General features: G+C 41.8%; 1 protein-coding gene across 4 annotated transcripts in view; it reads right to left on the bottom strand.

Moving 5' to 3' along the window:
- LOC310731199 (interleukin-1 receptor accessory protein-like 1-B) overlaps nucleotides 1-27,184 on the bottom strand; it is a 338,788-nt gene that overhangs the window by 26,281 nt on the left and 285,323 nt on the right. For 2 of the 4 annotated variants that reach the window (XM_083550677.1, XM_083550675.1), the window contains 2 exons: nucleotides 16,772-16,917; nucleotides 189-335 (listed from right to left, as the gene is read on the bottom strand). In XM_083550677.1, coding sequence (XP_083406803.1) covers nucleotides 189-335; nucleotides 16,772-16,917 — 293 coding nt within the window. The remainder of the gene's footprint in view (nucleotides 1-188; nucleotides 336-16,771; nucleotides 16,918-27,184) is intronic. The other 2 variants (XM_083550676.1, XM_083550678.1) reach the window with 1 other exon arrangement.

Below are 27,184 nucleotides of genomic sequence, written 5' to 3'. Positions count from 1 at the left end.
AATCTTTTCCAAGCGCTAACCGCTAGCGTTTGTATTGTATCTGTGTCTTGCTCATATTAAACACATTGCGTTTATCCCAAGGAAATTCCCCCACAACAATAGTAAAGAAGTGAAGTAGCATAAGAAATGGAAAAAAACATGCATCGTTAGCAGTCTATCGTCGAAGAAGCAGTTCGAAGTCGTCTTACCGCCGTCCACGTCCTCGCTGCCGAAGTGGTTCCTATAAAACAGCATGACCTCGATTCGGTAGCACTTATACAAGGTGACCAGGAAGACGAGCAAGAGGAGAATGGCACCCAGTCCACCAGCCAGCTCGACTGTATACATGAGCTCTGCTGAGAAAGACAGAGAGAGAGAGAGACAGAGAGAGAAAGAGAAAGATGGGAACAAAAGAGTTTTATTCGCAACTTCACAAATTCGTCTTTATTGAATTAACATTTCACCGAGGAAAAAAAAACTCTGCAGCATTTCTTTAAGTAGCTCTAGGGTAGAAGCTCGTTAGACACTACTCCCTCCTGACAACCCCCCCAACACACACACACACACACACACACACACACACACACACACACACACACACAAGCTTAGTGCTAAATGGAAACGCTGCTCGTGAGCAGTTTTCTGTGGGTCACAAAGATCCGAGCGGATCAAACGATTAGTGTTCAAGCAGCCGCTTTTCATAGATGATCGAACTTCCTTTGGAGCCTCGTTATCCATCATTTCCCCGCTTCCGCGACAACATCCGATAAAAGTTGAGCAAGGGAATATTCCGGCGTCCGGATGCGTATGGGGCGTTTAATACGGAGAACAGGCGACACACCGACGCCCGGAGGAAGTGACACGGAAAAGGATGTAAGCCATTCTGCCAATTAGACATAGTTAGAGCACTTTTTTTCTTCTTTCCTCCTTCACGTTAAAAAAAGCACAGTTGTGTAGCTCCATCGCAAAGAGTGAATTGAAACGGACCAAATCCTCCGGAGCACTTAAGGAAAAATTGATTCTGGTCGAACTCATCACGGCTTCAATTGCCACTTTCGAATAGTGCAAGGATTCGTGTAGCATGCAGACAGAATACAGAGGTTAAATTCAAGCTGGACTAGTCAGTGTGTGTGTGTGTGTGAGTGTGTGTGTGTGTGTGTGTGTGTGTGTGTGTGTAGCTGGCCTGCTCAGTCTGTAGGCATGGCCCATCAGCCGACTAATGTTTGCTTGTTCTGCTATGTACTGCATTTGTCTCAATACATCGCATAAACCCGTCCAAGCTCAATCCATCACAGGGGTTCATACAAAGCAATTTTGGACCACAATGATCAGCGCAAGGATACACACACACACACACACACACACACAGTGTGTACACAATCTCACAGGCCTAGAAGCTGTAATTGGGCCCACTTTGTACCTCCTGCCCCTATATCCCCCCCCCTTTCTCCATTCACTCTACTCTTTCTTACAACGGTACCGTTGTGTTCGGACCATACTGTATCTGCCATCACACGTCCATCCCTGCTGCGCTCTCCCTTTCTTCCCTTTTCTCTCGCTCTCTTTCTTTCTCTCTGTCCATCGCTCTTCCTCTGTCCCCCTGACCCCCGTCTAGATTAAGACAAATTATCTGTGAACTGGCAGGTCTATGCTTCACTTATGTGCCAATAGATTTTACAAAGCCACTTGGTGTTGTGTGATTCATCATTCCTCCTCTCTCTCTCTCTCTCTCTCTCTCTCTCTCTCTCTCTCTCTCTCTCTCTCTCTCTCTCGTTCTCTTTCTTCCTCAGATGGAGCTGCTGCCGTCTCGATCTGTCAGAGCTGATATTTGGACAGCGACTGCTGAGGAATCAGTCACTGATATTTGTTTTGTTCTAGGAAAAGAGAATGCAGGGATGAGTCAGGAAAGAAACTGAGAGGAGGAGAAGAAGAAGAAAAAGAAGTAAGAGAATGTAAAGGGGTGGAGGGTGAGGTGGTGAGATAGATGAGGTTCATTGTTTGGAGGCGTAGTGTCATGCAAATGGAAAGAAAAAAGGAGCGTAGCTGATTTGCCTTCCTGACACTGAACGCCTCTTGTGTGTTTGTGTGGTTGGGGAAGAAGAAGATGAACAAAAAGAGAAAGATAATGCTTTGTTTAATGTTTGCAAACATGCAGCGAGTAAAATCGTTCACATGCTGAAATTTCAACGTTGTGTGGAAGCATGTCCATTTAAGGTTTTTCTATTTTGGGGGGGGGGTTTCCTAATGCATTGTGTGTGTGTGTGTGTATTTTGTGGTACAGTGAGCGCTTGCATCAAGCTTGATACGAACCTATGGTCTGGTACCCTTTCATTTGGTACTGCTCATAAGATGATGTGCTTTTTGAACATCCCATTTCCACATTGAGTCCCTATTTGCTGCTATAATACCCTCCACTCTTCTTGGAAGATGTTCCACTAGATTTTGTGTTTATTCAGCCATAAGAGCGTTAGTAAACTCTAGTACTGATGGAGGGTGAGGAGGCCTTTGGAGTAGTCAGGGTTCCAATCCATCTTAAAGGTGTTCAGTGGGTTGAGGGTTGGTTTTGTTCACAGGGACACTGGAACAGTTTGGGTCTCCCAGTTCAACTTTGCACCACGATAATCAGAACACATGATCTCACAAGCTGTAATTAAGTCTTAGAGTCCTCACTGTATATCCTGCACTCTCTTTCACCCATTCTATCTCTCTCTTTTTCTTTCCCTCCATGCATATCCTCTGTCACCCTGCATTGTGTGACTCCAACTGTGGGGTAACAGTTTGAAGAGGAACCCTATAAAAGTGAGGTGTCCCAATTTTGAACATACACTGTATATTATGTTTGTCTATCAATACCGCAAGATTAGGCTAATAAACACATTTTTAGTTATGGCTGAAGCAGACACACATACTTGTCCTTCATTCACAGTCACAGTTCAGCCATCGTTACTTCGCAGTCTGAAAGCAGCACTGCAAAATATGTGATTGCAAAACCGCAGTGCACAAGCTGTCAGCGTAGAGACACCTCTGGTGCCATTGATAACTTATTATAGGTGCTGTCAGTGCCGGGCGATGTAATGAAAACAACAATTATCGCTTACATAACGGCTACACAAGCGGTGAGCAAAAGCATGGAAAAGATTTATAGCCTGGGTCACTCAGTGGGCATCAACTAAAACTGATCCTGGCACCACTAAACTGGTTCTGAAACAGGTGAAAAACCTGGCCAACAGGTCCCACCTCTGCTCTTCAGGACTGTTTTGACTGCTCTGACTGGGACATGTTTAGGGAGGCTGCAACCATTGGTGGTTCCATCAACTTGGAGGAGTACACATCAGTGACCAGCTACAAGCACGTGACCGTGACACCTCCCTCCCATATGCATCTTCGATGCCCGATTTGAGGTGCAGAACAACGTGGAGGCAGGGAAGACCACCCCTCCTCCCAGCGACCATGTGCTCTGTCTATCCACAGCTGAAGTGAGGAAAAATCTATGCAGAGTTAACCCATGGAAGGATGCTGGACCAGACAACGTTCCTGGCAGAGTGATCAGGGAATGTACAGAACAGCTAGCGGATGTCTTTACCGACATCTTTAACATCTCGCTGAGCAGCGCTGTTATTTCTACGTGCCTCAAGACAACGACCATCGTCCCAAAAGCACCAAAGTACATCTGGTGGAGAACCTCACCTGGTCACTTAACACCAGCTCATTACCAAAAAAAGGCCAGCAGCGCCTCTACTTCCTGAGCAGGCTGAGGAAAGACCATCTCCCTCTGCCTATTCTAACCATGTTCTACAGAGGGACCACTGAGAGCATCCTCAGCAGCTGCATCACTGCCTGGTTTGGGAACTGCACTGTCTCGGATCGCAAGACCCTTCCGAGGATAGTGAGGATGGCAGAGAAGATCATCTGAGTCGCTCTCCCTTCTATTACAAACATTTGCACCACACGCTACTGTACATCCTCAAAGCCATCAGCATTGTGGATGACCCCACACACCCCTCACACACACCCCTCACACACTCTCCTACCATCAGGAAAGAGACTCAGAAGCATTCGAGCCTCACATCCAGACTGTGCAACAGTTTTTTCCCTCAGGCCATCAGGCTCTATAACACACAGAACTGAACTGTACAAAACACACACACTCAACTGTGTGTTACTGAAATGTACAACCTGAACTCAACACACACTCATTACTCATCTCAATCCATTCCACCACCCATGTTATTTAATATTATCTCTTTTTCCACCCATCCTGAGGCATCCTGAGGTTGTGCTAGCTCAAGTCACGTCCCACCTCATGAAGACCTTTAAAGAAGTAGATGCCGACCCCGCAAACATCCCGAACCGTCTAGAGACGTACCGGTGCCATCTGGATTCCACTTCATGTAGAGTTTGGACATTGGACTTTAGGTGTTTAAAGGCTCTGCCACGTAGAAGCTGGTGTTGGATGTATGATAATCTCAAATGTTGAGCTATTTTATGGGTTGCTCAGTAGCTCGTGGTTCCACAACGTCATCTGACTGTATAAGACTGTAGAAAGGACATTACTTATAATCTTACATTTTAGTGCTCATGTTAGTTCTCACTCTCTGGTGTTTTGTATTGTTTTAAAGACTATAATCACACTCTTGATATCACCCAAATTAGGATGGATTAAATTTTTGAGTCTGGTTCCTCTTAAGGTTTCCTGCTCATAGCATCTAAGAGAGTTTTTCCTTGTCCCATTCGCCCCAAGTTTTATCATCAGGGATAAATACACATAGCTTGTGCATTGATTGCTGTGGCATGGAAAATCTCTGTCATATGGCATTAGGAAGAAACCTTGAAATAAAACCAGGTCCAAAAGGAAATCACATCCTTATCTGGGTGGCACTGAAGGTCCATTCACTAATAGTCCCATCATTGTTGAGGTGCACTGTTCAAAGATAGATGCTTAAATACCAAACTGGTCATGCAACCTGTGGTCTGGGGCTAGTTCAATTTACAAAACTACAAAGAAAAGGGGCGAAACTCCAATCACTTAGGGTCGGGATCAAATGTGAAAGCATGACGCAGTACCCGCTGTACCACCACAATAACCTCTATTTCCGAGAGTTTCTGAATCGTTCCTCAAAAAATACCCAAACAATAGAGTAGCGCTGATCCAAAAGTCAATAGTGAACATTAAGATGCTCGCACAATGAGCTGAACGGAGAAGTTCATTACTCTTAACTGCTATTAAACAGGGGGAAAGAAAACGGGGAAAAAAAAAAAGAAGAGAAAAATAAAGGGAACGGGGTCGTTCTTTCAAACGGCACAAATTACAGCATGGATGAGTGCGGTGGCTAATTAAGTTTAAAAGAGAAAGCAATATGTAACAGGTAGAAATGCATCTTCAAAGCAGCTTTGTACTCTAATTTAAACATATCCTCTAATTAGATGGCCTATTTTTCAGACTCTCCGGGGCTGAAGGGCTCTTAAAGGTACATGAGAGAGAGAGAGAGAGAGAGAGAGAGAGCGAGAGAGAGAGAGAGAGAGAGAGAGAGGACTGCATTCATAGTTAAACACAGTAGATCATCGTGCATACTGTATATATAGCAATATGTGTGTTTGTGTGTAGGTGCTGCCACAGTGATTCTCCCACTTATTCAGGGCCGGACCCTCATCGAAGAGCCCCCGAAACAATCGTACTCCGCAGACTCCGCGACAGTGCGGCAGTAGATCTGAAAGCCATTAATACTGCAGCATTACACTCATGAAATAAACATCTGAGCACAGGATGTGAACACCGTGTCTTCGTAGCAGAAAGATTAAGAACCGAAAGCCAGGCGCTCCAGAGATGTTTCCGCAAGTTTTTTTTTCTGAGTAAATCCTTTCCATATGCTGCATCAAATGAAAGCTCCTGGTGGGGGGAAAAAAGAAGACACTCCGGCGTTCAGAATTATGCGGGCGAGCAGTGTTAACCACCACGGCTTTCACAAGGTAATAACATTCCGAGCACAACATCTTGTTCCGCTGCTCTGCTGATCTCGCTTTGAGCTCTAATGATTTGTGCTCACTAGAGTGTCAGGGGGAGGGAATTTTTTTTTTTTTGAAATATCAAAATCTGCATGGCAAATAAAGTTCTCCTGACCAGATTTTGGAATTCACCCATTTTTGCAAGAAAAATGGTAGTGCATGCTCCTTGCAGGGGCTTCTATTTAGAAGGTGTGGCACTTGACAAATGACCTTTGTAGGGTCAAGGGCTGGTATGGTGGGAATTAACCCTACAAACTCCTTAATGGCCAATGCCTTAACCAGTGAGGTACCAGTGTATATCTGAAACATCACAAATCATTTTTTCTGCCTATAATTTATTAGAACAAATAAACACTTCCTCTCAACTCTTGATCGTTGGACAGCTCCTGGACAGGAAGAGATTTTGACATATTTTGACCTGACTCACAATGTTGACGATTACAGAATCGCCTGAGCTGCATAACAGCTCTGGGACAGCTTGAAATGGAAATCTATTGAGCTAACACTAAGATCTACTGTAGGAACTAGAGCTACTGTAAGATCTAGGTACAGCATTACAGCATTTGATTAAGTTAAAACCAAGATGAATCTGGACAAAGTCGTGTTATTAACTCATTTTGTTTTGGGACACGTGATTTTGGGCGAGGTGGTAGCTCAGTGGTTCAGTCTTTGGACTCAAAAGGTTACAAGTTCAAATCCCGGCAGCAAGCAGTCATTGATGCAAGTAACCCTTAACTGCTCTGGTGTTAGTCCCTCTGAATAGGGGTGTCTGTCAAATGCCATAAATGTACTGTAAATGCTGTAATTTAAACTAATTCTTGCTTGTGTTCTAGAACAAAGTCTAAAGTCAAAGTCCCTGGTCCAAAACTAATCTGTTCCCAGGCAAGGCAGGCTTGCACCATAGCATGGGTAACTAATTTCATGTTCTTTAATGCATTAAATACATCTAGTCATAAAAAATCACTTGAGCCAGATTCGTCCCCCAAAGGCTCCCTGTACAAACCTTCCACGGAGAAATGCACTGGGGATCTCCAGTGGAGGATTGTTGACTGGGTGGGCAAAAACAGTTACGTGGCACACATCAGCCCCACTGTAGAGAATAAATTTCACTTCTGCAACACAGAAGAGTCAGTAGACCACTTGTTTTTATCCTATTATAGGCTGAGAGGGCTGTTCCTGGGCTCTAGAGAGATGGGTCAAAGACCTGGGCAAAAGTCTTTATCTTTGGGCCCTAATACTTACGCTTAGACAGAAAATGTATCTGCCTTATCAAATATCTGATAGGAGAATTAAAGCTGGCAATCTGGTTAACCAGGAAAAGAAAACTGAAAGGAGAAGGTACTGTAGATCCTGAGGTGGTGGTAAAAGGGTTCATATTTGCTAGATTCAGGTTTGAACCTAGCCAGATTGAACCTTCCAGAGTTTGCCTATTAATAAACTAACAAACAATCTTACTGGTTTTATTAATGCCTGGGTACTGAATGATGTTCTGTGCACACAGGACCACCAGCTGCTTTTAAATGTCTGACTTTTTAACATGTGGTCCTTTTTAATCCAAATATTACTTATTAATGTGTACATATGTATTTTTCACCCTTTTTTTTTTTTTACTCACACTGGTATTTATTCACTATTATGGTGGAAAATAAGTATTTGGTCAAGAACAAAAGTTCATCTCAATACTTTGTTATATACCCTTTGTTGGCAATGACAGGGATCAAATGTTTTCTGTAAGTCTCCACAAGGTTTTTTACACACTGTTGCTGGTAGTTTGGCCCATTCCTCCATGCAGATCTCCTCTAGAGCAGTGATGTTTTGGGGCTGTCGCTGGGCAACGCGAATTTTCAACTCCCTCCAAAGATTTTCTATGGGGTTGAGATTTGGAGACTGGCTAGTCCACTCCAGGACCTTGTAATGGTTCTTGCAAAGCCACTCCTTCGTTTGCCTGGGCGGTGTGTTTGGGATCATGGTCATGCTGAAAGACCCAGCCATGTTTCATCTTAAATGCCCTTGCTGATGGAAGGAGGTTTTCACTCAAAATCTTACGATACATGGCCCCATTCATTCTTTCCTTTACACGGATCAGTCGTCATGGTCCCTTGGCAAAAAAACAGCCCCAAAGCATGATGTTTCCACCCCCATGCTTCACAGTAGGTATGGTGTTCTTTGGATGCAACTCAGCATTCTTTCTCCTCCAAAAATGACAAGTTGAGTTTTTACCAAGAAGTTTTGGTTTCATCTGCCCATATGACATTCTTCCAATCCACTTCTGGATCATCCAAATGCTTTCGAGCTAACTTTAGACGGGCCCAGACATGTACTGGCTTAAGCAGGGGGACACGTCTGGCACTGCAGGATTTGAGTCCCTGGTGGCGTAGTGTGTTACTGATGGTAGTCTTTGTTACTTTGGTCCCAGCTCTCTGCAGGTCATTCACTAGTGTGGTTTTGGGATTTTTGCTCACCGTTCTTGTGATCATTTTGTCCCCACGGGGTGAGATCTTGCGTGGAGCCCCAGATCGAGAGAGATTATCAGTAGTTGTATGTCTTCCATTTTCTAATAATTGCTCCCACAGTTGATTTCTTCACACCAAGCTGCTTACCTATTGCAGATTCAGTCTTCCCAGCCTGGTGCAGATCTACAATTTTGTTTCTGGTGCCCTTTGACAGCTCTTTGGTCTTGGCCATAGTGGACTCTCTCATCTTTTTAAGTCGGAGAACTTGCACAATTGGTGGCTGACTAAATACTTTTTTGCCCCACTTTATGTAACTAATAAAAAAAAGACTAGCATTATTTAGCTACTAATGTTATGTTAACATAGTGTAATACAAATACAGGTGTGTGAAAAGCCTAACTAGTAATTTTAGTAGTATACTAACTTTCAATGTTCTTCCCTCCTTCCTTCATTCCTTCCTTCCTTACTTCCTTCCTAACTAACTACCTAGCACATGTCCCTTCGGCAGCTTGACAAGTTTTTATCTGACCCCTAACATTCTTTGATTAGTAGACTAGCTACTTCCTTCCTTCCTTCCTTCCTTTCTTTCTTTCTTTCTTTCTTTCTTTCTTTCTTTCTTTCTTTCTTTCTTTCTTTCTTTCTTTCTTTCTTTCTTTCTCTCTTTCTTTCTTTCTCCGGACTTTGCATGTCTCCCTGTTTCAGCTCAAGAAGTTTGCTCTGACCCCTTAAATTCTCAGAACCTCTACTGCTGTTCCATCAAGAGAGTCCTGACCAGTTGCATGCCCGCCCTCAACCACAAGGCTCTACCTTGGAGCAGCGAGAACAGCCGAACTCATCACGCGCAACAGACTCGCGACTTCACAGGACATCAACCGGACACGGTGCCTAAGGAAGGCTCACGAAATCACCTCAGACCTCAAGTCACTCAGCACACAATCTGTTTTTCAATCTGCCATCTGGCAAACTGCGTTTGGAGCACCTAGTCACGGACGAGCCGCATGAAGAACAATCTTACCTGCAGGTTAAAAAGTTTCGAAATAGCCTGATAGCATGTGGCCTGATTCATTCATCTGTTATCATGTATTTATGATTTACACCTACTGTATAATCAACACAGTTCTGGTCATGCTGTTTATACTGTTTTCCCCACCTACATGTATTATATTTCTGTACGTACCGTGAATCTATGTTCAGAGTAAGAAATAAACTTATTTTAACATGCCATTTTAAAGAAAACAGCTAAGAAAACCCGCCACAGGATGCAAAAAATCTTCAACAGACAAAATGTTTGAGTAGCAGGGGGTCTTCCATTAGTCATGTTGTTATTGTAGTTCGAGATAATAACATAATTGCTTGATTATATCGATCATGACATCTTCCCGCTTCCCACACTGCTGGGATGACTGAGATGAGTGTCATATTGTATCTGGTTATGGACAGATGTATGACAAATTAAAAGGAAAAAAAAGACGTGTTTAGTAACGTGCAGGCCACCGAAAAAACACAAAAGTCTTGGTGTTTTGCTGATGATGGAGAGAAAATGGAGAGCGATTGTCTCGCAAGTCTCTCACAGATGTTCACTTGGGATGAGATCTGGTGTCTGGGAAGGTCAAAGCATGATATCATCATCAAACAGTTCATCGAGTCTTCGGTGTATGGGTGTTGATGTAGTCACGCGAGAGGAGTAGAAACATGTCTTTGTTGGATAGAGGACGACGAGTCAGGATCTCTGGATTGCTCAATCCATCTGTTCCTTTGAAGTGAACTTCCATATGCATAACAGAGCAAAATTATTTCCTGGAATTGGTCATACGTGGGTCTTTTTGTGCTCTAAGCGGAGATTGGAACCAATGAGTTCCAATCCCTGCCACACTAAGCTGCTACTTCTGGGCCCCTGAGCAAGGCCCTTAACCCCTTAGATACTCAGTTGTATGAATTAGACAAATGTATCTAGACATTGTACCAGCTCCCGTTGTGTCCCACCTTATGAAGATTTTGGACCTTCAAAGAGGAGATGCTGAACTCATAAAGATCCCAAACCATCTAGAGATGTGCCAGCTCCAGTTGCATTCCACTTTATGAAGATTTTAGACTTTGAGGACTCTTAATTGATACTCAAAATAACAATCTACATGTGCTGTTTCTCCATCATTGAACATTTAAAGGCTTTAGGCATGAATGAGTTGGTATTGAATCTATAATGATCTCAGATGTTTAGCTCATTTATGAGTTGCTCTGGAGCACTTGGTTATACAGCACAACTCCAGCTGACTGTATAAGACTGTAGAAAGGACATTACTCACAATCACAGTGCTCATGACATTTCTTTTCAAGTGTTTGTAATACTAATGATTTATAATCACACTCTTGGTGTCACCCAGATGAGGATGGGTTCTCTTTTCGAATATGGTTCCTCTTAAGGTTTCTTCCTAATAACATCTAAGAGTTTTTTTTTCCTGTCAACAGTCACCCAAGGCTTGTTCCTAGGTTAAATACACAAATGTCAGTAATTTTCTATCATTCTTACACTCTTTAAAGCTCCAGGTAAAATGTTGGTACTATGACTAGTAAAGGGGGAGAGGAAGCTGACATGATGGAGAGGAGAAAGGTAAACATTCTGTGTTTTCAGGAGACCAAGTGGAAATGGAGTAAGGCCAGGAACATTGGAGGTGGAGGTTTAAACTGTTCTATCATGGTGTGGATGGAAAGAGAAATGGTGTAGGGGTGATCCGGGAGGAAGAGTACAGTAAGAGTGTAGTGGAGGTGAAGAGAGTTTCTGATAGGGTGATGAACGTGAAGCTGAAAGTTGAAGGGGTGATGATAAATGTCATCAGTGCCTATGCTCCACAAGTGAATTGTGAGATGGGGAAAAAGGAAGATTTCTGGAGAGAGTCAGGTGAAGTGGAGAAGAGTGTACCTAGAAATGGAAGATTGGTGATTGGGGCAGATTTCAATGGCCATTTTGGTTAAGGGAACAGAGGTGATGAGGAGGTGATGGGTACGTATGGCTTTAAGGAGAAGAATGTGGAAGGGCAGATGGTGGTAGATTTTGCAAAAATAATGGAAATGGAAGTGGTGAACACTTATTTTAAGAAGAGTGAGGAGCATAGAACATATAAGAGTGCACTATGTTCTATGCAGGAGATGCAACCCAATCTAGATGGCGGCACAAACGATGCATTTCTTTCTCTCCGACATCAGTGTTTATTTGTGCATCATCTTTTTATATTGTATTTACAATTTTCAATTCCTCTGTGTGTCTGCACATATAGTGGCATTAACAAATAAAAAACTTGAACCTTGAAGGAGATTGGAGACTGTAAGGTGTTGGCAGTGGACAGTGTAGATAGACAGCATCAGGAGGTGATCTGTAGAATGGCTTTGGAGGTGAAGAAGAAGAGGAGGAGAGTGAGAACTGAAAGAAGAATAAGATGGTAAAAACTGAAGGAGGAAGACTGTAGTGTGAGGTTTAGAGAAGAGGTCAGACAGGGGCTCGGTGGTGGTGAAGAGGTGCTGGACGATTGAGCAACTACTACAGAATTGATAAGGGAGACAGCTAGAAAGCTACATGATGTGACAACTGGAAAGAGAAAGGAAGACAAAGAGACATGGTGTTGGAATTAGGAAGTTGAAGAATGAAGAAGAATTGGGATCAGCAGAGTGATAAAAAAAAGTAGGCAGGAGTACAAGGTGATGCTGCAGCAGGTGAAGAGGGATGTGGTGAAAGCCCAGGAAAAGGCATATGAGGAGCTGTATGAGAAGTTGGACACTAAGAAAGGAGAAAAGAATTTGTACCGATTGGCCAGGCAAAGGGACCGAGCTGGGAAGGATGTGCTGCAAGTTAGAGCAAAAAAGGATGGAGATGGAAATGTGTTGACTAGTGAGGAGAGTGTGTTGAGAAGATGGAAATTATAAAAGGTGAGAGGATGCCTAAGGAATGGAGAAGGAATGTGCTGGTACCGGTTTTTAAGAATTAGGGAGATGTGCAGACCTGAAGTAACTACAGGGGAATAAAGTTGATTAGTTGTGGAAAACAGAGGTGAAAGGAGACCATCTGCGAGCAACAGTATGGTTTAATGCCGAGAAAGAGCACCATAGACGCATTATTTGCTTCGAGAATGTTGATCAAGAAGTATAGAGAAGGTCAGAAGAAGTTGCATTGTGTGTTTGTGGATTTAAAGAAATCGTACGACAGGGTGGAGAGAGGAGTTGTGGTATTGTATGAGGAAGTCAGGTGTGTCAGAAGTATGTGAGGGTGGTGCAGGACATGTATGAGGGCAGTGTGACAGCAGTGAAGTGTGCAGTAGGAACAACAGACTGGTTCAAGGTGGAGGTGGAATTGCATCAAGGATCGGCTCTGAGCCCTTTCTTGTTTGCAGTGATGTTGGACAGGTTGAGGAACGAGGTCAGACAGGAGTTTACATGGACTATGATGTTTGCGGATGATATTGTGATTTGTGACGGGAGTAGGGAGCAGGTTGAGAAGAGCCTGGAGAGGTGGAGGTACATGCGAAGGGTCCAATGTTAAATATAAAACGAATGTGGTTTTGAGATCAACGAGAAAGAAAGAAAGAAAGAAAGAAAGAAAAAAAGAAACAAAGAAAGAAAGAAAGAAAGAAAGAAAGAAAGAAAAAAAGAAACAAAGAAACAAAGAACGACAGAAAGAAAGAATTTAAAACAGTCAGGAATACCGTATTCAGAATAATAATAACACACACACACACACACACACACACACACACACACACACATACCCACGCTCACTCAATATCACTGAAGATGAATAAGCAGTTCTTTGTTCATGGACAAGAAGCTGTCAGTCATGGCTGATTCTCGGGCTCTGGATGGCTTTAATATTTAAACAGCCAGATATGGGTATAATATGCTGTGACTATGCCAAAGCAATTCACGGCTAGTTAACTGACCCCTCTCTCTTTTAGTGTTTATAGGGAGATGGAGAGATGCAAGGTGCCGGCTGTGTCGCTCAATCCACGAACGACTAAATTGGGTGAGAATGAGGTGACAAAGGACACTTAACCCAGCAGCAGCTCGTGATTGTAAATTTCGTCGGGGCAGGAGGACATTCATAACACAATTGCTTCAAATCCATTCAAGTCAAGAGGCTATCACACTCAGCTTATGCGATAAACTAGTTTTTTTTGTAACTCTGAAACAGACAGCATTTCTTTGAATGGTTTTAGACAGACTTCAGGTCCAAGGTGTGTAATACAGCTGGAGGGTTTGCCAGGTTTCAGCAAAATCAAGTGGCTTTCTAAAAAAAAAAAAAAAAAACAGCCAAATCTGAAACTAACTAAATAGTATTAAGTGTATAGAAAAGAGAGTTTTTCTTGTTTTTACACAATGTATGGACAATAATCCTCTGCATAATTCAATTTCACTCTCAATCGATTCAAATAATCGCATGATTGTCATGATTTATTTCGCGATCGCATCTTAATTGCACGTTTTTACCTTAAATTAATACTTTAATGTTTTAATCAACATAGAGCATGAAGACAAAATATTCTTGAAAATGTTTTCAAGTAATTATGTTTTTTTTTATCACGTAAATCATCAGGACACCAAACGGTTTCCAGTTTCCACACGGACGGGTTTAATTGCCGGATGTGTGCGTCATGGCCGATTTTGGTGCTTGATTTAAGACTTGGCGCATCAGTAAAACAAACATTTAGTGATTAAAAATGTTTTTTAATTGGAGTTTTATCTATTTTATATCTGAGTGAAGAAAGGAGACGTCGTAAAATATGTGTTGCGTTGAAGGATTTCATTTCGCCTCTTATATAATTATTTATTTATATTTAAAATTAAAACGGTCAATCAAAAATGCATGCTGCATTTTTGCTCGTTCATAAAATTTCCTAATATGTATTAGAGGTCTAACGGTGTATTCGTACCGAAGTTTTTCAGTATTGGCCTTTACATGCAGAATACTAGTTAAAATCTAAGTTCCCTCAGAAAAGTATTAAGTACCAGACCACAAAATTGTTTAGTGGCTACGTCTCAATTTTGTTATTATTAAACTTAAAAACACACACCAATGCCAGGGTTATAAAAAAAAAAAAAGAAACTAGAGTTAGCGCAGTGTCACTGTGGCTGCTCACGCTGTACCGGAAATGTGATGTTTTGCCGATGCATGAAAATGCTAAAGAATCTATAGCGCTAGCATTAGCCGCTAACCAGTTTTTTATGTCTAGTTTGAAGAATTTCTCTTAAAAAGGATAAAATCCTGACAATTCCGCATACCGAGAGGGGAAAAGGAACGAAGGATGAAAAGTATGAAGACATTTGCTAAAGTCTGCTGAAATAAGTAGAACAGTTGAGTAGAACATATCTTTAGAAAATTAAATATAAAACACACGCACACACACACACACACTCTCATACCTACACTCTTTCTCTCTCACACACACCTACACATATAATTAACCTGCTGTAAACCTAAATTCGCCTCGAGCTTGAGGTCATGAACTGATGGCAACCATTAATTATTATTTAAGTGAATAGTCCAGGTCCAGGTATATACATTACAAAAATATTTGTGTATATCAAATACATCAATATATCAGATTTTATAGGTTTGTTGTTTTATTTGGTGAGTTAATATATATATATATATATATATATATATATATATATATATAAACTTTTCTAGAAAAATTTCTTCTACATGCAAGATGATACTTGCCAATAAAGATGAATCTGATTCCATTCAAAATTGTAAGCAAATCTGCCAAATCTGGCAACCCTGTCATTTAACTGTCCTGCAGCATGATTCCTTCCCTAGTCAAGCGTCACTTGGATCATTATTAACTGTTAGTTGGGCTAGTAGTGAGTACTACTGAAAGAATCTAGAGAACATGAAACGGTATTAGTCGTGAATGTGGACACAATGGAAGATTGTAGTATATCTTGCTGCTCTGCCAATATTGACAAGCTTTTGTCCCAAACTGAACAGAAGTTTGTGGACACCTGACTATGTGATTCGTAGTCCTCGTTTGCTCTTATAACAACTTCCACTCTTTAGAGATCTTCCACATTCACATTCATCCCAAAGTTGTTCAATGGGGTTGAGGTTGGAGCTCTATAAAAGGCGAGATCTTCCACTCCAATCCATGTAATCCAATCTAAGTGTGGAGCTGAACTTGTGCACAGGGGCATTGTCATGAGGAAACAGGATTGGGTCTCTTAGTTCAAGTGCAGGAAAAATGCCATGCTTTCTTATTCAGACATTTTATACGCATTTCTTTCTGGAAAAGAACTAAATATAGCTGGAAAAAAAGGCTTCTGTCCGTATAGTGTTTGCTCACCTGATGTTTTTCCACCTATCTAATCTGACCTGATTCAGTCCGCGAGTTCATTAGCGATCTCAGAAACAGCTGCATTGTGGCATGTCTGTTGACTCCGGATAAAAGCATCTGCATTCGGGTTGATGCATAATTAACATTTCTTGCAGGTATCAAACTGGGCGCAGTCTTTGTGCCGGTGCAGCTGCATCACAAGTGGCCTCCATCCATCCCACGCTGACATTGAACACACACTGCAGGAGATTCCATTACCAGAAGACCCCGAGGCTCTGGACCTGCCGAGCGGTGTACGACAGCGCAGAGGACAGGCCTGCGCCGAGCTAAATATGCTGTGAAAAATAGACGGCTCCGAAACAGATTAAATGCAATCTACCCACTCTCCTCTTTTCTCTCGGCGGAAAGCGAAACAGAGATGAAAGTGGCCATGGATTTGCTGCTTCCTTTGTATTGGTATTTATTATTATTATTATTTATTTATTTATTTTTTGCCCCCTTAACAATCCTTTCCAGATGTGAATTCAAACCTCTCGACAAAGAACGAGTGCAGCGATTTCGATTATAGAGTGCCACTAAAAGGCAAGCGAGAGCACCGAGCTGGGAAAGTCGCTCATAAATGCATACGGGAAGTCACTTAGCAACAGTGATAACTTTGCTGTTCGGCCCTGAGGATTTTTTTATGCTTAGACAGACGCTTCAAGCATGGTCACTTTGATATATTTGGCATGGGTGCTAAAATAAAGGTGGCAAAGGAAGCAACTGATTCCAGTCGCTTTAATGGGTTCTTTCCGTAATCACTGATAACCAATAAAATGTGGTTTATCCTTTTAAACTAGGCAAAATGGCAGAGGCTGAAGTGATAAAACATTGGTTTCTGATGCGTATACAGTAGAACCACCTGCTTTGTATGCGCCTTATGATAACCGCCCATGAAGAAGCATTTTCGAATGTTCACAACAACTTCCAGCGCTTCTGGTGTGTGTGTGTGTGAAATGTCGTGTCTGGTTTTCTTACCGCGCTTGGTGAGCAGGACGTTCGCTTGGCGTCTGCCGTTGCCGTTCTCCACAAAGCACGTGTAGTTCCCCAGGTCACCTTCTTCTAAGGCATCTATGGTCAGAGAGATGGATACTTCCTGTTCTCCCAGGTGCTCTCGCAGAGTCCTACAGGATGGAAGCAGTAAAAAGAAAGGACTGCCATTACTTTTATGGTAATCTATTAAAGATACATTAAATGGACATGGAAAATCTATAGGAAGCCTTTGGATTACATTACATTTTCGCTTGAACTAGGAGACCCAAATCTGTTGCAGATACGGTTGGCATGGATTGGAGTGGAAGATCTTGAGCGGCCTGCTAGAGAACGCTGACCACGACCCTATTGAGGACATGATGAACTGCTGAATTGAACTGACCGCTAGTGAGGGGGAGATCGGGTCATTTTAGTGACTTGGTTCTTTGAATCTCATTCATTTGAAGCAATCATTTAGTTTATTTCCTTCCTTTGATCAGAAATAAAATAAAATGATGTTACGTTTCCAATTAGCAGATCCCTCAACACGTCGATATACACAAACTTTGGCCGTAGTTCCAATAATTGATACATGTATATAAATAACTGGAACCAACCCCAGCCACTTTTAGTGCCGGTCCCAAGCCCGGATAAATGGGGAGGGTTGCGTTAGGAAGGGCATCCAACGTAAAAACATGTGCCAAATCAAAGTTGCGAAGGATCCGCTGTGGCGACCCCTAATGGGAGAAGCCGAAATCATTTTTTTTTATATATATAACTGGCTACTGTAGCGTAATTAGTAGTCAAGTGACAAAAAAACAAACAACTTGGACCAGAGATAAACTACTCCTGTGTAATGCACTTCATAGCATCTCTGGATTAGCTTAGTTAGTGGCCGTTAGTGGCCTATTTACATTAAATACCAGTATGTTAAATGAAGGTATGGTCCATATGTACATAGTGATTCATGTACAGAAGGTGCAGTAGGTAAAATGGAAGTCACATGACAAAGAGGACTCATGAGATAAACTCAATTCTGTACAAAACCTGAGGAGATTTTGCGATGCTATGCTCATGCATGTCCTGTAGGAAATTAACGAATCACTTTTTGAGACGACTCGTTTTGCTGAATCACATTAAAGACTCGTTCAAAATGAACGATTTGTTCATGAACGACCCGTCACTACTGACTGCACCCAGGCCTCCTCAACCTGGTCTTGTTATCTGATCTCCAAATCTTTACACAAACAGTCTTAAAATCTAGAGGAACGTCTTTCCAGAAGAATGGAGCTACATAAAAGTGCAAATACAGTCATGGCCAAAATTGTTGGAATTTTTCAAGAAAATCAAGTATTTCTCACAGAAAAGTATTGCATTAACACATGTTTTGCTATACACATGTTTATTCCCTTTGTGAAATCAGTCACTTCCTATAACCATCAATAAGTTTCTTAGACCTCTCACCCGGAAGTTTGGACCACTCTTCCTTTGCAAACTGCTCCAGGTCTCTCATATTGGAAGGGTGCCTTTTGTCATTAGCAATTTTATGATCTCTCCACAGGTGTTCAATGGGATTTAGATCTGGACTCATTGCTGGCCACTTCAGAACTCTCCAGCACTTTGTTGCCATCCATTTCTGGGTGCTTTTTGAAGTATGTTTGGGGTCATTGTCCTGCTGGAAGACCCAAGATCTCGGACGCAAACTCAGCTTTCTGACACTAGGCCCTACACTACGCCCCAAAATCCTTTGGTAACCCTCAGATTTAATGATGCCTTGCACACACTCAAGGCACCCAGTGCCAGAGGCAGCAAAACAACCCCAAAACATCTTTGAACCTCCACCATATTTGACTGTAGGCACTGTGTTCTTTTTTTTGTAGGCCCCATTCCATTTTTTGGTAAACAGTAAAATGATGTGCTTTACCAAAAAGCTCTATCTTGGTCTCATCTGTCCACAAGACATTTTCCAAGAAGGATTTTGGCTTACTCAAGTACATTTTGGCAAACTGTAGTCTTGCTTTTTTTTTTATGTCTCAGTGTCAGCAGTGGGGTCCTCCATAGCGTTTTATTTCATTTAAATGTCGACGGATAACATTTGCGGCATTTGGCAGATGCCCTTATCCAGAGCGACTTACAACTGAGCAGGGGAGGGTTTTAGGGTCTTTTTGGCTTTTGCTCAAGGGCCCAGCAGTGGCAGCTTGGTGGTGGTGGGATTTGAACCTGTGATCTTCTGATCTTCTGATCCAAAGCCCAATGCCTTAACCACTGAGCTACCACCTCCCACCACCTAATTCGCGCTGACACGGATGCTCCCTGAGCCTGCAGGACAGCTTGAATTTCTTTGGAACTTGTTTGGGGCTGCTTATCCACCATCCGGACTATCCTGCGTTGCAACCTTTCATCAATTTTTCTCTTCCATCCATGCTCAGGGAGATTAGCTACAGTGCCATGGGTTGCAAACTTCTTGATAATGTTGTGCACTGTGGACACATGCAAATCTAGATCTCTGGAGATGGACTTGTAACCTTGAGATTGTTGTTCTCAAGTCCTCACACAGTTCTCCTCTGCTCTTTCTGTTGTCCATGCTTAGTGTGGCACACACATTGAAAGACTAAGTGAACTTCTCTCCTTTTTATCTGCTTTCAGGTGTGATGTTTATATTGCCCACACTTGTTACTTGCCTCAGGTGCGTTTAATGGAGCATCACATCCTTGAAACAATCTTATTTAGCCACATTTTTTAAAGGGTGCCATTAATTTTGTCCAGCCCATTTTCGGAGTTTTGTGTGGCATTATGTCGAATTTGCTTTTGCAAAGGAAATAAACATGTGTATAGCAAAACATGTGTAAATGCAATACTTTTCTGTAAGAAATACTTGATTTTCTGGAAAAATTCCAAATTCCAAATTCCAAGTCAAACATACTTGGTTATTAAGCTATTTCTAATTCTGATTTTGAAATAGGGACTAAATCTGGAATCAGCGGTTTAAAAAGCATCTAGAATCTAATGGTCAGGTGTCCACCAACTTTTGTCAATATGACGGAAAGTTGTAGCATTAGCTAGTCATCACAAGGCGGCTTTGTAATGGCTTGACGTGCGAATCAATGCACACTGTGTAATCTAAACAGCGGCAATGATCTGCCCGTGTCACAAGAAACACCAATAACGTGGCAGATTATAGAAAAAGGCAGTGTGTTAATGAGAATTTCAGTAAGGGACTGTCGTAGGAATACACCATGGGCTATATAAATACAGAGATTTTTTTTGCACAGTAGGAAGGACTACTCAATAATGTGGTTTAGACGAGGGGGGGGGGGGGACTGCTTTTCTTAGCAGCTACCATGGAAACTAAGCCCGGTTAGAGGAAGAGAGGGAGAGAGAAGGCGCGTGAGAGAAAAACAATATTCCGTACAAAAGAAATGAAGCTTCTTATCACTTCTGAGTCGGCTTCCTTCTGCCTGGGCCGCGTCCTGTGCTATTTGCTAATAATTCCGCTGTCATCGTGGCGATTTCCACATCACCCCGGACTAATAACACACGACAGATTAGTGCCAGAACACCAGTGTATTGTAGGCTATACTCCCCAAAGGACACTCCAGTCCGTTTAATAAAAATTAATCACCGCTGCGCTGGCAACCCTCGCACCGGGAGTAAATCAGACAAATTGCGGCACGCGGGGCCGCGGCAGAAGGGCTAATAATGGCTGAAATGTGTCCGGTCTTCCTGTGTACCCGTCACTCACAGGTTCTATTCAGGGCTTTTTTTCTGCTGACCCAGGACCGACTGGTGCTAATAAAAATCCCATTCTATTAACATGGAGGAGCGGAGAGTGAACTGACCTGAACTCTTCTACACTGTGTGGTCACAACAGAGGGACGAAGAGTGCAGTGGTGGCTGAAGTACACGACCCATGTACTTAAGTTAAAATAGAGATACAGAAGGTAAAATATTCCACCAGTCAAAGTGCTTCCTTTAAATGTTTACTTGAACTATGACTTATTATAGCTATATTGTTGCTATTATCACCAATACTCTTTAATCTACTTTAATCTACTAAGTGAAAAAAACTTGTGTTACTCTCAGCGCACAACATATTAATAGAATGTTATTGATGAGTCAAAAACAGATAAGCTTTTTGCTTAGCTTCAATTTATCTTCAACTACAAGAAAATCGCGCAAATAAGGTCACGGATGTTGAGGCTGAACTGCCGCTGAATTGTATGTTGGTGATAAGTAGATACACCAAGCGCCAATCAAACAGACATTGTCTCAAAGCAGCTTTACAGAAATCAACAGTGAAGGTGAATGGTGTGTATTTATCCCTGATGAGCAGCCATGGCGACTGTGGCAAGGAAAAACTCCCTTAGATGTTATGAGGAAGAAACCTTGAGAGGAACCAGACTCAAAAGGGGAACCCATCCTCATTTGGGTGACATCAAGAGTTTGATCATAAATCTTTCAACAATACAGAACACTGGAGAGTGAGAACTAACATACATACTAATATAGTACTAGAGTATTAGATTATAAGTAAATGTTCTTTCTACAGTCTTTGGTATAAAAGTAGGAGCTACTGAGCTCAACATTTGTGATCATCACAGATCCAGCAACAGCTTGTACGTGTTTGATCAGTTAAGTTTTTATCCCCATAAATAAAAAGTTAAAGTTAAAGTCTCCCCAAATGGAAATACTTCAGTAAGGTACAGATACGGGAAAAAAAGCAAAAAAGCTACTTAAGTACAGTTACAAATTACATTTATTTCGTTACTGTCCACCACTGGGAAGGTGAGTTCGGTTATTGCCTTGAAGTGATCTCATGAACGATCAATGGCCCAGAAACCTAAAAGTGCCACCCAGATGAAGAAGGGTTCCCTTTTTAGTCTGGTTCCTCTCAAGGTTTTTTCCTTATACCATCGTAGGAAGTTGCACCGTTGGCTTGCTCATTAGGGAAAACTTATAGGCACTAAAATCAAACATTCCACAGAACCTCTTTGTCTATGTAAAGCTGCTTTGGGACGATGTCCATTGTTGATTGCACCATACAAATAAAGCTGAATTGAAATTGAATTTCATGAAAACTCACTGATGCCGTCAACCAACCAGAGGCCACCAGAACGAATCCACCGAGCCATACAGCACGGTGTCCAGTTGGAAATGCTGTCACATTAGAACGTATGGTTGGTTTTGTAATGGCAGAATTTTGGAATTATTAAAGGTGGATAGGATGGATTTTCAGTGATGAGTCTCAATTATTTAAAATTAGCAAGCTTGAAAGAAGATGTTGGGGGCTTCTGCTCAGAAGGTCATGAGTTCAAATCTGACCACGAACAAGCTGAAACCACTGAAGCCTTTGGGCAAAGCCTTTAACCCTTAACCCTCAACTGCTCAGTTGTATAAATCTGATCTGAATAAAGGCATCTGCCAAATACTGTTATAAATGGACATTCAGTGCCACCCAGATGAGGACCTGAATTGAATCAAATGTAAAATCGGCGCCTTGTAACGAACAGTTTCAAAGTTCGAGTGTTTAGGAGCGATGGATTGTGTGAATTCTTGGCAACATTCCAAACTCTTAATTGTCTTTTTAATTATAAGAAAGAGAGAAAAAGAGTAATAAAGAGAGAGAGAGAGAGAGAGAGAGAGAGAGAGAGAGAGAGAGAGAGAGAGAGAGAGAGAGGGAGAGGGAGAGGGAGATTGCTAATCCATCCAGATTGTACCAATAAATCAATTTCGCATCTGACTCGGTTGACTAGTCTTTGATAATAGCATGTACTCTTGATCTTTTCTTGTGTGTTAGCGAGTTACTTCATGCTTTCGTTCGCTAATGTTTGCCTCCGCAGCTAGACTCCGATTTGCCACAGGCCGCGATGACAAGGTCGTCCCAAGGATCCTAACAAACTATATTACCACCGGGACGCCGCGGAGATTCCGCTGACACACCATGCTTAGTGTAAGTGCGAGGATGCTCGGCTAAATATTCCACGTAAAGCTTTCGTTGTACTGGAAGACGAAAAGGGAAACAGGCGGCAGTTAGACAGCTTTATGAAAATCTTTCATCTCTCATGTGCTGAAAAAGCCCGGACAGAGTAATTCCCTTAGCATTTCCGTTTTGGCACCATTAAGCCAACAAAAGTACAATTGTACATGTACTTCTGTTTCGATAAACAGAAAGCCAGAATGAAACGCTACAATAGTAGGCCAGTCAAGACTTCTCTATCTCTTCTATCCGTTCTTTCTACTCCCTGGTTATCCCGACAGCAGAACAAAATGAAGCGCTGATGAGTTCTCTCAAATGTGCACTTGACCATGTGGAATACCTCAAGACTCAAAGTGGCATAGCAAAAAAAAAAAAAAAAAAAAAAAAAAAAAAAAGACAAAGAAAAAAAAAAAAAAAAAAAACTTGGAGAAAAGGCAGTTGGGAAATGCCAGAGAGGTGAGGGTGTTTATTCATCTGTGCTGAGACGCCCCAGCATGTGTATGTGTGTGCTTTGAGACACCTCAAGCCCCTGACTCAATATGAACAAAGGTGGAGGGGGGAATCACACAGAGAGAGAAAGCATTCAAATTCATAGAGAACAGCAGCAGCCTTTGGATATAAATCAAAAAAATATTTAATATCTAACCCTCAGCAACATGCATAATATCTTTTCGGTTTCTACCGGCATATGAATAATGGCACTCAAAATATGATCAACCCCCAAATAGTAATAAGCAAGACTCCGGGGGTTTTTCTGATGACTGCAGTTTCACGCGAATGTAGTTTTAGGGTTTGATGGTTCCGAACCAATAGGCGATAGGCGTCTCGGCGTGACTGACACGTCTCCGGGGCACAGTGGCACTACAAATACACCGTCTGATCCCTTGTATGGCACAACGCCCGAACGCCACAGGCGAAGACACTGAAGGCATCGGGCTTGCATCTCTCAAGGCTGCTGAAAAATTGGAACACTTTAATCCTATAGTAGGAGACTGGGCGAAAAATAAATAAAAAAGATAAATATACAGTAGCTTGTTCTAGACATACACATATCTCCTCGGCTTGTTTCCGGAATCTGTCAAGCTGTCAGTCAAACCTATAGATTCACTCTCCTCTGGCGGTTATCTCTCCTACAGATGCAGCGTTCTCCAACATCATTTCTTTCTCCATTTTCTTTTCCTTCTTTACTCTCTCACCCTTCCCCCAAGCAGTCACCTTTACAACCCCTAATTGGTTGGATTTTTTTTTTTTTTTCCTCCAAGGATAAGGGGTGTTGTTGGCACTCCACCTCTGCTGGTGGAACAAAAAAAAATGTTTCTTGAATGTCACTCAGCTGACCGGCTCATTTTCTCGTTCTTTCCACCGCCTGCCGGACCGAATCTCGGTGTTAACCTTTGTATTCGTTTCCATTTGCTGAGCGCAGGGGAACAACGTGCACCCCGGCTGGGAGCATTATGTGCATGCGCAGCACAAACGCCCATACATGTAACTGTCAGGACAAGTGTATGGACTGTAAATGCAAGCATGTGCTAAACTGACATGTTTTCCTTTTAATTTGTTTGAAAAATGCAATCTATATTTATTTATATATATATATATATATATATATATATTTTTTTTTTTTTTTTTAATTTTTTTTTTGCAATGGGGAAAGAAAAAAACTGTCATGAAGAGCTACGTTTTTTTTTTTCATTGTCAGATCTTCCCTATCTCATTTCTCACTCTGGCTGAGCATAATGGAACAATAATCATTTCCTCTACTGCAGCCACGAGACATTTTTTATCATAAATGAGTGTCTTAGTTAATGAAGAAAGCTGAGACTTCATAAGAGTCTGGGAGAAAATAGAAACAAAAATGGGTGTAATGAATAAAATTGGTGGAACGGGAAACCTATCAATCGTATGCCTTTCCAGGAGAAAAAGGTACCAACTTGATGTATAGTACTACTAGTATTATTAATAATAAAATAATCATAATTTATCATAATACATTAATATCTAGATCCTACAGAGGTTGAAAAAATACACTATGGTGTCCAACAAGTGGTCACTATTAAAAAACTGTACTTTCCCAACATAATGTTAGCTTTCATTTTACACTTCCACTTTCCACGTATTACTACTGAAACCCTTCGCAACCCCTACCACAAAAGACCCTGGAGTCACCGTCGATCATCCGCCCCCGGAGATGCTAGACATATTGGACCCAGCGCTCCTGAAGGAGGGGGTAATGTCAGAGAACCACCAGCCACGCCTCCCTTCTGCACTCAGCACACTTGCTCCTTCCATCCGATCTACAGTTTACACTACAAATCATCTCTGGACTATCTATGCTCTGTATCCCACCCGCTTTCCGGTGTTTGCTTCTCTGGAAGTTCCACCTTCATGCACTAAGGCAAATAAAGCTTATTGACTTTATTCCAGTCTCCGACTCTTGATCTGTTCGTGACAGTATGACCCTCATACCCGATCTCTGTGACTTTGATCGTAGTGTGGTCGGCTGGTTGTGTATGCTGAGATTCTTTTCTGCTCACCATGGTTGGGAAAAGTGATTCTGGTTACTCTCTTCAGATCAACCAGGCTTTTGAAGCAACAAAACTGCTTTGTGTCTTACTAAATTGTTTTTTTGTTTTGTTTTACACGCCATTCTTTGTAAACCCCAGAGACTGATGTTAGTGATAATTCCCAGGAGATCAACATTTAAAACCCTAAAATAGCCCACCTGGGGCTATTAACTGCAAATATGCAAATAGTAATTGAAGCTCTTGACCCGTGTCTGCATTGTGCTGCTTCCAGCTGATTGGCAGACGAGATACAGTAACTGCATTCGTGTGCAGGTCTACAGGTGTTTCAAGTATAATCAGCAGACTCAAGTGAAACTAAAGCGGCATTGCAGTCCAATCATTACCATCAGTGTAAACGCTGCAATCAGCGAAATAATGAATAGGCATATACTGCATTGTATAAACTGAATATGAGAAAGTGAAGCAAAGAAAACGAATTGAAGCATAAGTGGTAATGTATATTATTATTATTATTAATACCGTGTAGTATTACTCATGTTGAATCTTTTCTCACCACTTAATAAAGCTGTTGATTTCAGCCTAGGCCATGACAGAGATGCTGTTACAGAGATATAACCCCAAGAATTTTGGCATAAATCAGGATGCTAGCTTGAAATATACCTTAAAACAATACCCAAATTAATATCTTCATCTCAGACATTACCTAGTCCTAGTTCAAGTGCTTTATAAATAAAATTCAAATACAAATTTAATACAAGAAACACTGTATAGGTCATAAGATTTGTATGTGCTTTCTGGAACATTCCATTCTACACTGAGTCTTCAGTTACTCTCATAATACCCTGTATTCTTATAGAAAGATGCTTTAGCAGATTTTGGAGTGTGTTTGCAAAGAACTGTGCTCCTTGGTGTTTAATATGGTTGAGATTAGAGCATCAATCCATTGAAAGCATATCTTCATGGAGCTGGCTTTGTATAGGGGTATTGTCATGTTGGTACAGGTTTGGGTCTCCTAGTTCAAGTGAAGGAAAAATGTTAGCGCTACCAAGATACCAAGTGAGCACCATTATCTACAGTCCTGGAGCTTCAGATTATTCTCGGTTGCAGGAGTCATATACGCTGTAACCATTTGTTTATGCATCATGGTATAGAGCACTTCTTCGCTGTCCAACCTCCGATTTATGTATAATTGGAATTGCTTATTGCGGTCATTGTCACCTGGAGAGTGCAAGTTAGGACTATTATTTTGTAATTATAGAGCTCATATATACAAACATCAACAAGGAAAACAAATGGAAATGGTCTCTTTTATAGATGGTTCAGTAGGCAATGGAAATTCTGTGAAAGAGTAATCCAGTAATACAGTGAAACAGTAATCCAGAGTCCAAGGGTACAGTATAATCTACTGAAAAAATTCATTAGTATGAACACATCTGCATAAGGTTTGTTGGTACCCTGACCGGAAACAGCTGTGCCAACTTTTCAGTGGAAAACAGACTTGATTGTGTAAGCTGTGGTGTACTGAATTAATCTAGGATGTGAGCTAGGTGTACTGAATAATGTGAGTGTATAAGTTGAGGTTTATTAAATGATTTAAGTGTGTGAGCTATAGTGTACTGGATGACTTGATTATATGGGAAGAGGTGTACTGGATGACTTGATTGTATGGGGTGGGGTGTACTGGATGACTTGATTGTATGGGGTGGGGTGTACTGGATAACATGATTGTATGGGGTGTGGTGTACTGGATGACTTGATTGTATGGGGTGGGGTGTACTGGATGACCTAATTGTATGAGGTGGGGTGTACTGGATGACGTGATTGTATGAAGTGGGGTGTACTGAATGACGTGATTGTATGAAGTGGGGTGTACTGAATGTGATTGTATGAGGTGGGGTGTACTGGATGACATGATTG

This window comes from Silurus aristotelis (assembly GCF_946808225.1).
Source record: "Silurus aristotelis genome assembly, chromosome: 9".
NCBI lineage: Eukaryota > Metazoa > Chordata > Actinopteri > Siluriformes > Siluridae > Silurus > Silurus aristotelis.
Note: the sequence above shows the minus strand (reverse complement) of the source record. Positions and strands in the feature narration are given on the sequence as shown.